This window comes from Taeniopygia guttata, chromosome 3 (genome assembly GCF_048771995.1).
Source record: "Taeniopygia guttata chromosome 3, bTaeGut7.mat, whole genome shotgun sequence".
Taxonomy (NCBI): Eukaryota; Metazoa; Chordata; class Aves; order Passeriformes; family Estrildidae; genus Taeniopygia; species Taeniopygia guttata.
Genome location: NC_133027.1, coordinates 28,342,295 through 28,355,443, shown reverse-complemented (window position 1 = coordinate 28,355,443; position 13,149 = coordinate 28,342,295). Strand labels below are relative to the sequence as shown.

Below are 13,149 nucleotides of genomic sequence, written 5' to 3'. Positions count from 1 at the left end.
TGTGAAGGCTGACCTAGAACAGAGGCTATACAGAGTTAAAGAATGAAGTAGGTATTTATTAAAAGGTTTTAATGGTTACACCATAGGCAGCACAAGAGCCCAGCCAGGGCTACACCCAAGATGAACCCAAAATGGATGACCAGTCACAAGGTCTCTCATTTTTATAAGTTTTGGTATATTAGCATATTGGAGTAAATTGTCCAGTTATAGCTTCAGGTCATGAAGTCCTATCCTTCTTGTTTTTCTCTCTTCTGTCCACCATTGTCTATGCTCTTGGGCCTGAAATTTAGATAGGTTGTCCCTGGTCTCCAGCTAGAGAAGGAATTGTTTTGTCTCCCTACTCTGTGAAGAGAGCTTACCATCCCTTTGTATGAAGCTCAGAACTACACACTAAAGCAGCACAGAATCTGAAAAATATAAAAGCTAAAACTTAAGGCATCATTTCAACACATTATTTTGAAACCATATAGTTACAAACAAGTGGAATGAGTTTCAGCAAGAACTTTATACCAAAGTTTTGTAAAAAGAGGACCCTGGCATCGGTTATTATGTTTGCAAATGATGAAAAATGTTGGGGAATTCCTGAAAAATAAGTTATTTGTTAGAATAACATTTAATGGCAATGTGTTCTTTGGATAACTTCTATTTGAGACTGCACTGAGAGAATGAATTTCCTTCTTTATTAAACTGCATGGAGTAGTAAATCACAGAATTACAGAATATGTTGGGTTTAAAGGGATCCACAAGGACCATTGAGTCCAATTCTTGGCATTGCAGAACACCATCCCAAAGAGTCACGCCCTGTGCTCAAGAGCATTGTCCAAACACTTCTTGAACTCTGTCAGACTTAGTGCTGTCTCTACTTCCCTGGGGAGCCAGTTTCAGGGATCTTGCGTATAAGTCTTGACAAACGATGGTCATATATTTATCTACTTGAGATGGTTCATAGAAAATACCCTGTGGTGATTTACATCCGGTTCTCACAGTGCTCTTGCTGTCTTGCTGTCTTTCAGCCTGCAAGAAACACATTTCTCCACAGCATTCCTCAATTCTTAATTTAACCCATTAACAGAAGAATATCAAAATCAGATTCGATAAAGATCTAAAAATGCTAATAAAGATTGTTTAGTCAGAGTTTATGTCCCTTCATGCTCTTGTTGCTCTGAATCTTCAATTTCCTATCTTGCGTATCTTATTTTTCTAATGCTTTCCCCTATTTAAATCTGATTCAGTTTATCCCTCTAAGATCCACCACCATCTCCTCACATTTCTATTAGGTTTGCACTTCAAATCTGGGGTTTCTTTTTTGTTTTTTGGGGTGTTTTTTGTTTGGCTTGTTTTGGTTTTTAAATTGGTTTTTATTTGTTTGTGGTTTTTGTTTGGTTGGGTTTTTTTTTGGTTTTGGGGTGTTTAAATCCTGTTGGCTTATAATAGCCTTCAGAATCATCCCCTTACTTTCAATGGATGCACAAATCCTACCCTTTATCCAGCTCCTACCAGGACCTGGGTAGAATTCCATGAGTAGAGGAACAGGCTACGTCTTTAGTGGTGCAGAGGAGGGAGAAGAGAAGAGAGAAGAGAAAAGAGAGGAGAAGAGAGGAGAGAGAAGAGAGAAGAGAGAAGAGAGAAGAGAGAAGAGAGAAGAGAGAAGAGAGAAGAGAGAAGAGAGACAGAGAGACAGAGAGACAGAGAGGGGAGAGGGGAGAAGAGAGAGAGGAGAGAAAAAGAAAGAGAGGGTCGGTGGTCTAATAATGACACAATTGCAATCACACCAATAGGAAAAGAAAAATAATATATCACATTTGTATAAAAATTTTAGTCACAAATTATTTTTTTGCATGGCTTATTGATGAGTTGCTGATCCCATCAATATGCTGCTGAAATCCAAAGTGTGAAGAAAAGCTCTAACTTTTCACCAGCATCATAAATTGTAATAGATTTAATAAATAGGGCTAGTGGGTACAGTGTTTGCAATACCATTAAAAGGTGTGAGCCTCCTGAAGTCTTGTAGGCAAGCACCTTCAATATCCAGAAATAGAACTTCATTAAAGTAATAAAAGGGAAACTCCAGGAAGGCCAGAAAAATGCAAATTGCAAAAGATTGCTCGTAATAAGATCAAGCTCTCCTAGGGAGTGGAAATGAGACAGAAAAAGTTATAGCTAAGATTAAACATTTTTACAGCCTCACAAGATTAGAATGAAAGTCTTTAAATTTCCTGCTATCAGAGAGAAAAGCCTTTTTTTTCTCTCATATGAAATATGAGCTAACAGGTGAAGAGTGGTTAACCTCTACCATACCAAATACAGATCGAACCATAAAATCCAAAGTCATAATTTCTTAAAGTATTACTTCCCTAAGCTCACAGTATAGTCAACTTACAGCAAAAATTATTGATATTTTATTGCTTCATCCTAAATAACACTAAAATTAACTTTAACTATGTATTAGGAAAATAGAGAAAGAGGGGGAAACAGCTCTTAACATTTGAATATGAAGCATTAAGTTAGGATTTTATTTTAGGAATACTATTGCTTTTTCTTTTATCTATACAAATGTTTCATAATCAAAATCTCTTCTTAACAGTCATTTAATATGCTGAAAAATCTATAATTATCCTGAATTTTTCAGGAAAAAGAGAAACACATTACTAAAATCTTGAGCTGGTGCTCTTAAAATCATGTTCTGATTCTCAAGACAAAGTACAAAAAAGACATTCTAAAGCAGAGAGGGAAAACCTGAAATTGGTATAATTTTATAAAAATGGGGAGGGCTGGGAATGCTTTTATCCCTCAGTTTATCTAGTTGGTCTCTATTTTTACAGTTTCCTTTTATCTCTTACTCTCTTCTTTCTAGGGAACTGTATCTTTAACATGGTGGTTACCCTTGGCAAGATAAAATGCATCTCTTTTAGTTCTTGTCCAACAATCTCCTTATTAATTTTTTAAGTGACATAGGGTTTTAAGAAAAAACAAACCTCAAAAGTAAACTCTCATTGATTTTTCAGTTAAATAATTTGGATTTAAAAAGAGTGCTTTTACTTGACTTTTGGTTACTTATTTCTAAATTGTGTTATGCAACAACTAAATTAGACTGTTGGACACAATTTTTGCTTTTCCCAGAAAGTATTGATTCTTATAACAAGCCATTCTAAGACCATAAGTATTACAGAAATTCTCTTGCAATCAGAAGCGGCAATGAATTTTTCCTTTGTGGATGCAGCTATCACTAGGTGACCCTGATAACAGGTTTTTAGTGTATGAACCAATTTCAGTTATGTGTTATCAAGCAGTTGCATATTCTTGGTTTTTGGTAATGGAAAGCTGTGAGTGAAGAAAAGGTGAAAAGAGTGCTGAGATTTAGTTTCCAATACAGAGAACACGTATCAAACACCTGAAACACTGTATTTTTTCCTTTGGTCTTGGAGTAAATTCTAGAAAATTGGGCTGTGTCCAGTGCCTCAGAATCTGGGGACACTGGAATTTCTGGTTTGGGAAATCCAACCTGTCTAGTTCCAGGCACTCAATGTCCTTCCAGGAGCATTACACTGGGTTCAGAATGACAAAACTTTTGATAGAAAAGATGCTGAACTTTCTCACAAAGACATGCACATTACCTGGGCATTAGCAACTGTTTAGATGTATGAGGCAAATGTATTGGAAAGTTTTCATTGTATTTTAAACTTCTGTCCATATTGGTCTAATTAAAAAAGTAAAGATTTTTGAAAGTAAGTGCAGCCAAGCCACAAGAGTTGCAAATCCAGGTGAGTGGGGATACATGTTTTCATTCTTCCAAATTACTTTCCTGTAATGTGCTTTATTGTAATGAAATGTTCTATAAATTTAAAGTAGGGATGAGTGAAAGTTCAAATGAGGAGACTTTCCATCAAATAATATTTTGAATCTCTGGGCTCTTCTAAGGATATTTAGTTTGAAGTATTTTTGGAGCTGCCTGTTTCTTGAACTTTCCCCTACTTTTGAGCCAGAGGTTGGCAAAAATAGCACTTTGTGGTGATTGAAGTGTACTCTTGCTAATGGTTGCATGCTTAAGATCTGAATTTGAATGAACTGCTATGTTAAGGGAGGAGATAGCTTTGTTTTATGGAAACCAGTAGTTGATCTTCTGCATTTTCTTACTTTATTTACAAAGTTACCAGCTGCAACACTAGGTTTGTAATTCAAAAGCAAGATGTTATTTTTGTTTGTCAATACCTAGACTATTCCTTTGGAATGTCACAGTTAATTCCCACAGCTCTCCTGTTACCTGAGATCTAATAGCAAACTGAAAGCTTTGGACAAGCTTTCAGGGGGGGTCAAGTTCCTGTCAGTACTTTGGTTTAACAGGAAAGTGTTCATGACCTTTCACTAGTCATTGAGCAATTGAGCTAAATGTCAACCCAGATACACCTACCAAAGGCTGACAAGCAAATGTCTGTCACTAGCTGGATTAGTTATTTGGTTTATTTTGCACAAACAACCTAAGGCTTTTGTTTTCCATTAGTTTTCCTGTACTGTTCAGCACCTGTCATGTTGAAGATGTTTTGACTGGCACATTTCCTAGTAAGCTCTCTAGGAGAGGAACAAAAGAAAGGTATAAACAGAATAAATGGCAGAGGTCAGAAAGTAGAGACAAAAGACTTATCACCAATTATTAATTAGGTTGCCAACTGACTTTGGTTTGTTGTCATAATTAGTGCTGGATTGGACCAGTATCAAATCTTATTTTTTCCCTTAAATCCTTCAACATTCCTTAGGCTTCATCTTTCCTTCATCCTTCATCTTTCCATATTCATATCAACAACTTTTAAAACACTTTGACTCTTAACATTTGTTTATATTAATGATTGTTCTTAAATACCTCTTACGGTCTTCTAATGCCCATATTTATTGTAGCATCTCATAAAATAACATTTTGAATTTACTAAAAAGTATAAATTTGCAGAGATTTGGAATTGTTATTGAGTATTTTTCCTTTTTGACTTTTTTCTGTAAACATAATACATACATAATGTTTAACATTTTCCATACTCAAATGGAATATCTGTGTCAATACTAGTAAAAGCCATGTTGCATGTTTGCATGCCTCAGCATGTTAGGGATGAATCTCCACACAGAAAACTAACCCCAACAAGATTTACATTGGAGTGGGAGAACTGTCATGTCTGAGCAGTGATGGAAATAATTGATTAAATTGTAAAGGCATAGGCTAGAATTTATTTGCATGTTAAATGTAATATGAAATCTGAAATAATTTTAAGAGAAGCCTGTTACTAGCATTAGCTGTATTCAATTTTGAGAGAACGAAACTTTCACAAAAATATACATTTACAAAAAGTGTAATTTTAAAATTATCAATATCAACTGCAGCAATAATTATGTTTTTTTAAGAAAGCACCATTCTATGAAATGGTTGTGTATAGAGACCTGCAGTGCAAATAACAAGTGTTCCCATTTAAAATAACTTTCTTTGTGGTTACAAATTACAGTGGAGTCAATTTAGAGTCATACATACACAGTATGTCTAGACACCAGCCATATTTTTAGCTGGAACTTGCATTGAATGAAAATGCAAGCTTCTCTTTACTAATGGTGTGCTACTCAAATATGATGAAAATCTTACTTTTTTTCATATACTTATTAAATGCTTTTAATATAAAAATAATTATTATAATGTAAATCAAAAACTCATTACAAGTTACTGAATTTTACTTGTACCAGCTGTTTTAAATATGCTTTCTTGTTAATTTAACTTAGTCATTATTTACAATCTTAGAGACATAAGCAAATTTAAATGGTTTTTATTTCTTCTGTAAGCCTTGCTTAAAATTTGAATTAAAGAAAATATGGTTTATCCTTTATATCAGATTATATATAATTTACAGTAATTTAGGGTACAAAAGATAGAAGTGGTTTGGAAGAACAAATAAATATATTTGTCAGCATCTTTAAGATATAATTGTATAAGAAAATATATATGAATAAAAATAGAGAATTCAGAAGTCTAATTTTTACCTAAATTACAATAGTATGTATAATATATATTTTAAATAATATTATACTAATACTAATACTAATACTAATACTAATACTAATATTAATACTACTACTACTAATAATAATAATAATAATAACCTAATGCTACCTACACTTCTGTAGATAGCTAGTACTTAATATTAAGTTATTTACCCTACTATTTCACAATTTTAAGTGCTTAATCCAAAATACCACATAGGCTTTGTAACTTACGTAGCTGGAGTCAAATAAAGTCTTATTTTTTAATAAAGTAATACATAAAAATACATCAGTTAGTGATTCTAATAATAAAATTCAGTAAAAAATTTTGGTGATTTTTAAATAGCAGTCTTATCAGAAACAATCACTTGTAGTACTGTTTAGAAATTAGATTTTTAATTTTAATTTTCATTACTTCTGGATCTATGTTTCACACTTTTTTCACCTTATTATTTTATGTCAGTAATTGTAATCATTCTTCCAATTAACATCAGTATTAATAACCATATAGCAAACCTCATGACACTCAGCTGCAGAGTGTCTTTGCTGTGAGTTAAGCAATCTGATTACTACAGAGTTATTAACTAATATTAGAGCAAGACGTGTATCTTCTTGAGTAGCAACAACTGAGCTAATTGCAGATTTTCTTTGTGTCAGAAGTCAATTCCTTAATTTGTGGGGCAGCACAATTAACACATTCACTCTTCCTACAAACTGTGAAGAAAAGGTAAATAATTCATTATCAGAAGACAGAAAAGCAGTGTATTTTCTGAGACTTCACTCAGCATAGGTCTTGTTTTATCTCAGACTTCTATAGTAAAAATGAAAGTAGGTGTTAAACCAAATGAAGATGAACAGACATCCTGGTTTTGTTTTGTTCTGTTTTATTTTGTTTTTAAACAAGCTTGCTTATTTAGGATATAAATGCAAACAGACTTCCACAATGAAAACAATGACATAATGACAAATGGCAATCTAATTTTGTCAATTAATATGTATGACTATGCAAATGGTTAAACCAGTAATAACTTAAAAGTAAAGCCCTAAAGTAACAACTGAAAAAAGACCTTTAAATTTAAAAAGGCTGCATAAATAATGTTAGGATCTCAATATGGTTTAGAGCAATTGCAAATATGATTTCACAGATGCTTACATTTTTATGTTCACATTTATTTCACAAGGTTAAATGAACTGCTGTTAGCACTAACAAAATGAAGTTGCATTAAGGTTTTCTGTAGAAAAAAAAGCCCTGATTCCTATAGACAAGTGTTTTGCGATGAGTTTTCTATAGAGTCTGGAGTACATCTCCTATTATGTGCCAATGATAAGTAGTCTTACAATAGGTTCATCTTGTTTGGCCTTAATGGATAAAGGCTTGCACCCCAAGGAATGGCCTGGCAGAACAACTTGGAACACACTGAATAAAGGGATATTTCTGTGTTTCCTTTTGTGTGCTTCTGTTTCCAGGTGATGTATTATTGGTTCTTTCTGTGATTTAAAAACTTTAAAATCCCCCCAAATATTCTCCAATTCTATGGGTATCTTTAAAAATTAAATTGATTCCATTTTTTTCTCTAGACATGGAAAACATATCTGGAGTATATATCTGTATGATAAAAATATCTACCAACCTAGATATACACAGGACAGGCTTGACATATTTGCCTTGTTCATAGTTAAGATATTTGTTGTGTGTGATGAACATGCAGTTTCTGTTTACCAGATGTTCAGCTGCCATTTCCTAGTGAAGTAACATTGACTAGGGCTTAAGGAAATTATTAATTCTTATTTACAGTTTTGGATAAGGGAAATGTGCAATTGCTCTTAAATGACAGTTTCTTACAACACACAAAGTTATTTGGATAAAGACATGCTCACATGGTTCTGGGTGTGTGTGCAAGGGATCAGAAACTTTTTACCCTAGTTTATAAAATCCACTCTATTCTTAAGCATACTGTGCTACATCTTGTACAAGGGAGAGCTATGTACAAGGAATAATTATAGCATTTTTGATGCATTTATTGTGCTCTTATAGGAGAAACAAAAGACAATTTGCAGGAACTTAAAGGTACCATTTAATTTAACTTGTCTCCAATGGATAGTAATACATAGTTACAGTAAATAAAAGGGAACAACATATAAATAAGTATCAAATTCTATTCCTTCAGTCTCTTGCTTGATCCACCACATGCTTTCCACTGTGCAGCTTCTTGTCATTCTATGTTGTTGCTGTACGCTATGCCCTGACTGACAATCCCAGCTCTCTCAGCTTTTTCTCATCTGGGAGATGCGTCAATCTCTTACTAATGGTACTGGCTGGACTCTCTCCAATAGCCCCATACTTCTCCTGGCAGCCCACAACTGACACTGCACTTAAGGTGTGGCCTCCCCAGGGCTGAGTAGAGGCAAGGATCACCTCCCTCAGCCTGCTGACAGCATTCCTTTCTAATGCAGCCCAGAATGCTCTTGTTCTTCTTGGCCACGAGGGTCTATTGCTGACTCCTGTCCAACTTGGTGTCCACCAAGCCTCCCAGGTCCTTCTCTGTAAATATTTGTATCCATAAAAACCCTTTTTGTCTCCTTACATATTATTTATTGCAACATGGCACTTTCAACTACTGTAAAACTACACAGAGATGAAATAATGTGTAAGAATTTTTAGTTTTCTCTGCACATATGCATGATATACATAAATGTGAGTGAGATTTTGTGCTTGATGTGACAATCCTCATGTAATGAAAAATCTGCAAAGAACAGAATTTCAGCATTTGATTGACAGATAATTTTAGTGGGACAAGAAAAATACTGCCGCTTTCTAAACAAAACTATTGGCAAGCCTCCTTTCACTTCTCATTTTGTAACCCATTTCTTGAAGAGCTTTTTGGAAACAAGTTGTTATCTCACTTTCCCAGTATATATGAAAGTCTAACCTGACAATAGAACAGCTTTTAAGAGGTGTCTGATTGTTACTTATGGGTATGGATTAGTAGTGCCCATTTTTTCCCACTTGACACAGATAAATGTGCAGAGAACTGAGATATTTGGGTGTGCCTATTATCACAAATATATCACAGAATATTCTGAGATGAAAGGGGCATACAAGGATCATCAAATCCAACTCCAAAGCGAATAGCCCATATGGGAATAGAACCTTGGTGTTATTAGCACCATGCTGTAAACAACTGAGCTAATCTTGGGATCAAAATATAATAGGAAACACCAACATGTGGACTAGTAATGTAATATGTCTCAAATATTTTTTCTTTCTTTCTCTGGCACAATTCTGAAATCTTTGGCACAGCAAATTATTTTCTTTCCAAGTTCATTTTAACAAAATCTTTCTGTCTCCTATCATAAAGTTATTAATATTATAAAAAATTCTAAGACCATCAAGTCCAACTGTTAATGTAGCACCGCCATGTTCACCACCAAACCATGTATCCAAGTGCCACATCCACATGTTTTTTGAACACTTACAATATAGTAACTCAACCACTTCCCAAAGCACCCTGTTCCAAAGCTCGACTATTCTTTCAGTGAATAAATTTTTCTTAGTATCCAAACTAAACCTCCCCTAGTGCAACTTCAGGTCATTTTTCTTGTTTTGTCACTTCTTACCTGGAAGAAGAGACTGAACCCCATCTTGGAACAACCTCCTTTCAGGCACTAGTAGCGATGCATAAGGTCTCCGAGGGGGCTCCTTTCCTGCAGACCAAACAACCCCTGCTCCTTCATCCACTACCTCTAGGACTTCTTTTGCAGACCCTTCACCAGCTTTGTTGCCCCTCTCTGGATTCATCTAGCACCTCAATAACCTTCATGTAGCAAGAGAACTGGACACAGCACTGAAGGTGTGGCCTCAGCAATGCTGATTACAGCGAGACAATCCCTGCCCTGGTCCTGCTGGCCACACTATTGCTGGTACAGGCCAGGATGCCACTGGCCTTCTTGGCCACTTGGGCACACACTTGTATGTTCAGCTGCTGTCAATCAACCCCTCCAAGTCCTTTTCCACAGGGCAGCTTTCCAGCCACTCTTACCCCAGCCTGTGGCACTGCCTGGAGGTGTTGGGCCCAAGGGCAGGAACAAACACTTGGCCTTGTTGGACGTCACACAACTGTCTTGGCCCATTGATCCAACCTGTCCAGATCCCTCTGAAAAGCCTTCCTACCCTTCTGCAGACGAACATTCCCACAAAATTTGATTTCATCAGCCCATGGTCTATGCCCTATTTTAACTCAGTTTTATTTCTTGACTTTTCAAGTTTATGTCAGTGGATTTAGAACATCCATGTCTCAGAAATCATGGGTGTGTTCCAAGCAAGCACAGCAACGATGTTAATCAACATGAACACAAAACAACCAGAATGATGTTGGGAAAATATAAATCACAAATATACTATGTACAAGTTGGTTTGTGAAAAAGTTGATTTGACCAGATACGATAGAATATACATATCAATAATTTAATTTAAAGTACTGATATCAGTGGAGCTGTTCCACACTCCAGGACAATCATACTGAGCATGACTTTATATTGTTAACTTCCTTTCTTTTTTGTTATCTTTGCTCCAATAAAATATTTCAAGCTTTTAATTTGTCAGGACAGTGTAAGACTATCTTTACAGAAAGGTCTGGGTCAACTAATCAATCTGGACTCCCTTCAGAGTTCTGACTTTTAATTTATTATATTTTTTAAGTGTATTAGAAAATTAAATAATTTCCCTTTGCTTTTTATATAAAGGTCATAGCCCATATATCTTTGAAACTTAATTGTCTCTGCCTGTTTCCAAATTTCAATAACAAAAATCCTAAAATGCAACAAAGTTTTTTGCAGTCTCTAAACACATGTAGATGCCATAGTGCTGGTAGATTACACATTTTGCCATCATGCTGTGGCAATTTATTTATACACTCAGGTTTTAAAACATTCCTAATGTTGTTTTGCTGTCTGTTAATGTCTTCCAACACTTTGTAATAATACTTTTGTAATTGCATTAAAATACAAAGAGTAACAGATTGTTTATTTTACTTAATGTATTACAGAGATACCAGTGTGATTGCTTGTCTGGATGGGAAGGAAAATTTTGTGAAAAGGAATCAAATGAATGTAATTCAGAGCCTTGTAGAAACAATGGCACCTGCATGGACCTTTTCAACAGTTATCGGTAAGAGTCACACCTCTTCACTATATGATCATGTTCCAGGAAGGCCAGGCTTCCTGGAGCATTAATTAATGGCCATCCAGCCATTATTTTGTTTCCCAGCTTGGGAAGGAAATATTATTGCATAAATGGTCAAGGGCTAGTGTCATGGACACTGTACTTTCATGTGAAGCCAGCAGATATAATAACTATTATATGTAAAATTAAAAATAAAAAAAAAAAAAAGGAAAAGTTAAAAAGTATGATTAAAAAACATTTAGCAAGTAACCTAGTTTGGAACAGTACATTGTCAGAGAAAATATAGTTTCTCTTTCTGTCATATTTGCCCTGTAAACACAAGAGATGATTTAAAGAGTAAAAGTAGTGTAGCGGGAAGTTGGATGAAGAGATTATATCATTGCTGCCACCTTGTGGCTTAAAGTACCAACAAAAGAGTAATTTAACTAAAATTTATATCCCCTCAGACAAAGCATGAGGATTTGACAATAATTATAATTTTTTTTAAACTTAAACCTCAATCTTTATTTCATGCATGCATGCATTTATGGTTTAAAAATTATTTTCTTTCAGGAGCATGAGGATTAAGATTCCATAAACAATCTAGTAATCAGTTTCTCCTCCATGAAGCCAGGGTTTGTCTATATTATGACCTCAGTACTTGAGGAGTCTTGTAAATTCTTAATAGACACTGGAGAGCTCAGTGTAAAAACTGTACGTGGTACATAGTCTAATTGATGTACAGTGATTTTATTCCTGGTGCTACAGAAAATAATCAGAAAGGAAACTAACCACAGTTGACAATGGATAAATTATTCCCCAAATAGCTAAACATAACTAAGTTAAACAACATAATATACAAAATATTTTTTACAAATTAATTTATATTCAGAACTTAACCAAAATTATTTGTGATGTCCTAGAGCTGTATTTTTATGTGATATTAGACTTCTTAGTTTGGTAAAATTTTTTATTCTAACTACAAAAAGTATAGCAATGTTGAGAAAACCTTAAAATATTTTTAATTGCTTTTTTCCCCACTCTTTAAAGCCTGTTGGAATGTAAAAAATAAATTGTTAAATAATTTAATTTTTGTGGTTCTTATTTTTCTGATGCTTGTAGTTCTTTGTAGTCTACCACCCTCAAGGACAATTCTAGGTAAATGGATACTTTGCAGCCATGAATCCTTACCTATCCTTACATTTTCCCAATTTTTCCAGCCTCTAGAAGCATTATATCTATTGCAGAAGGTAACAGGGCTTCTTCTGATTTTACTCATAGCTGGTTCAACTACTTATTCACAAATTCAAGGATTTCCTATTTTTTATTGAGAATAAAAATGCTCAGGAAGTACTTTTTCCGGGTTTTTAAAATACAGAACTCTTACAGAAAATTTTTAGAACTGTTACAGAAAATTGATTGGAAGTGTAAGCACCAAGCATATTTTTTCTCAGAGCTATTTGTCCTAGTTGACATAACGGAACAGGAAAATTATATATACCGTTGAATATCATATACAAGGGCCAGGTTACGCCAAACAAAACAACATCTTCAAAGATACCTAGAGTTGAAAGTGACTCTGAGACTTGGCAATACCAAGAAAAATTAGTATAGCTCAATGTTCTATTTTTATATTATCAGGCATTTTCATTTCAATCATTAGAACTGTGTTTGTACTGAGAATGCTAAAAACCATAATTACACTTAATTTTAAAAGTGTGTTGTTTTTATTACCTTTGCCAATACTTTTCTCTCAAAAGCTCTAGGACATGTTTGTGTCATGGTAGCTAAGCAGTGGCAGCAACTGGTACCTGAACCTGAGGATATCCAGCCATGTCTTTAAACTTAAATGTAGTTTTTAAAACAGCAAAACTGGATCATAGCTGCCTAACAGAAAAGATCATTGCAGTTCTTGAGTTGTACCCAGGTATTGTTTGGGACAGGCATTAGTCTGGGCCAAAGTCAGGCCAGCAAGAGAA

General features: G+C 34.6%; 1 protein-coding gene across 1 annotated transcript in view; it reads left to right on the top strand.

The window, feature by feature from the left end:
- EYS (eyes shut homolog) overlaps positions 1–13,149 on the top strand; it is a 765,693-nt gene that overhangs the window by 308,140 nt on the left and 444,404 nt on the right. The window contains exon 23 of the mRNA XM_072926499.1: positions 11,055–11,176. Coding sequence (XP_072782600.1) covers positions 11,055–11,176 — 122 coding nt within the window. The remainder of the gene's footprint in view (positions 1–11,054; positions 11,177–13,149) is intronic.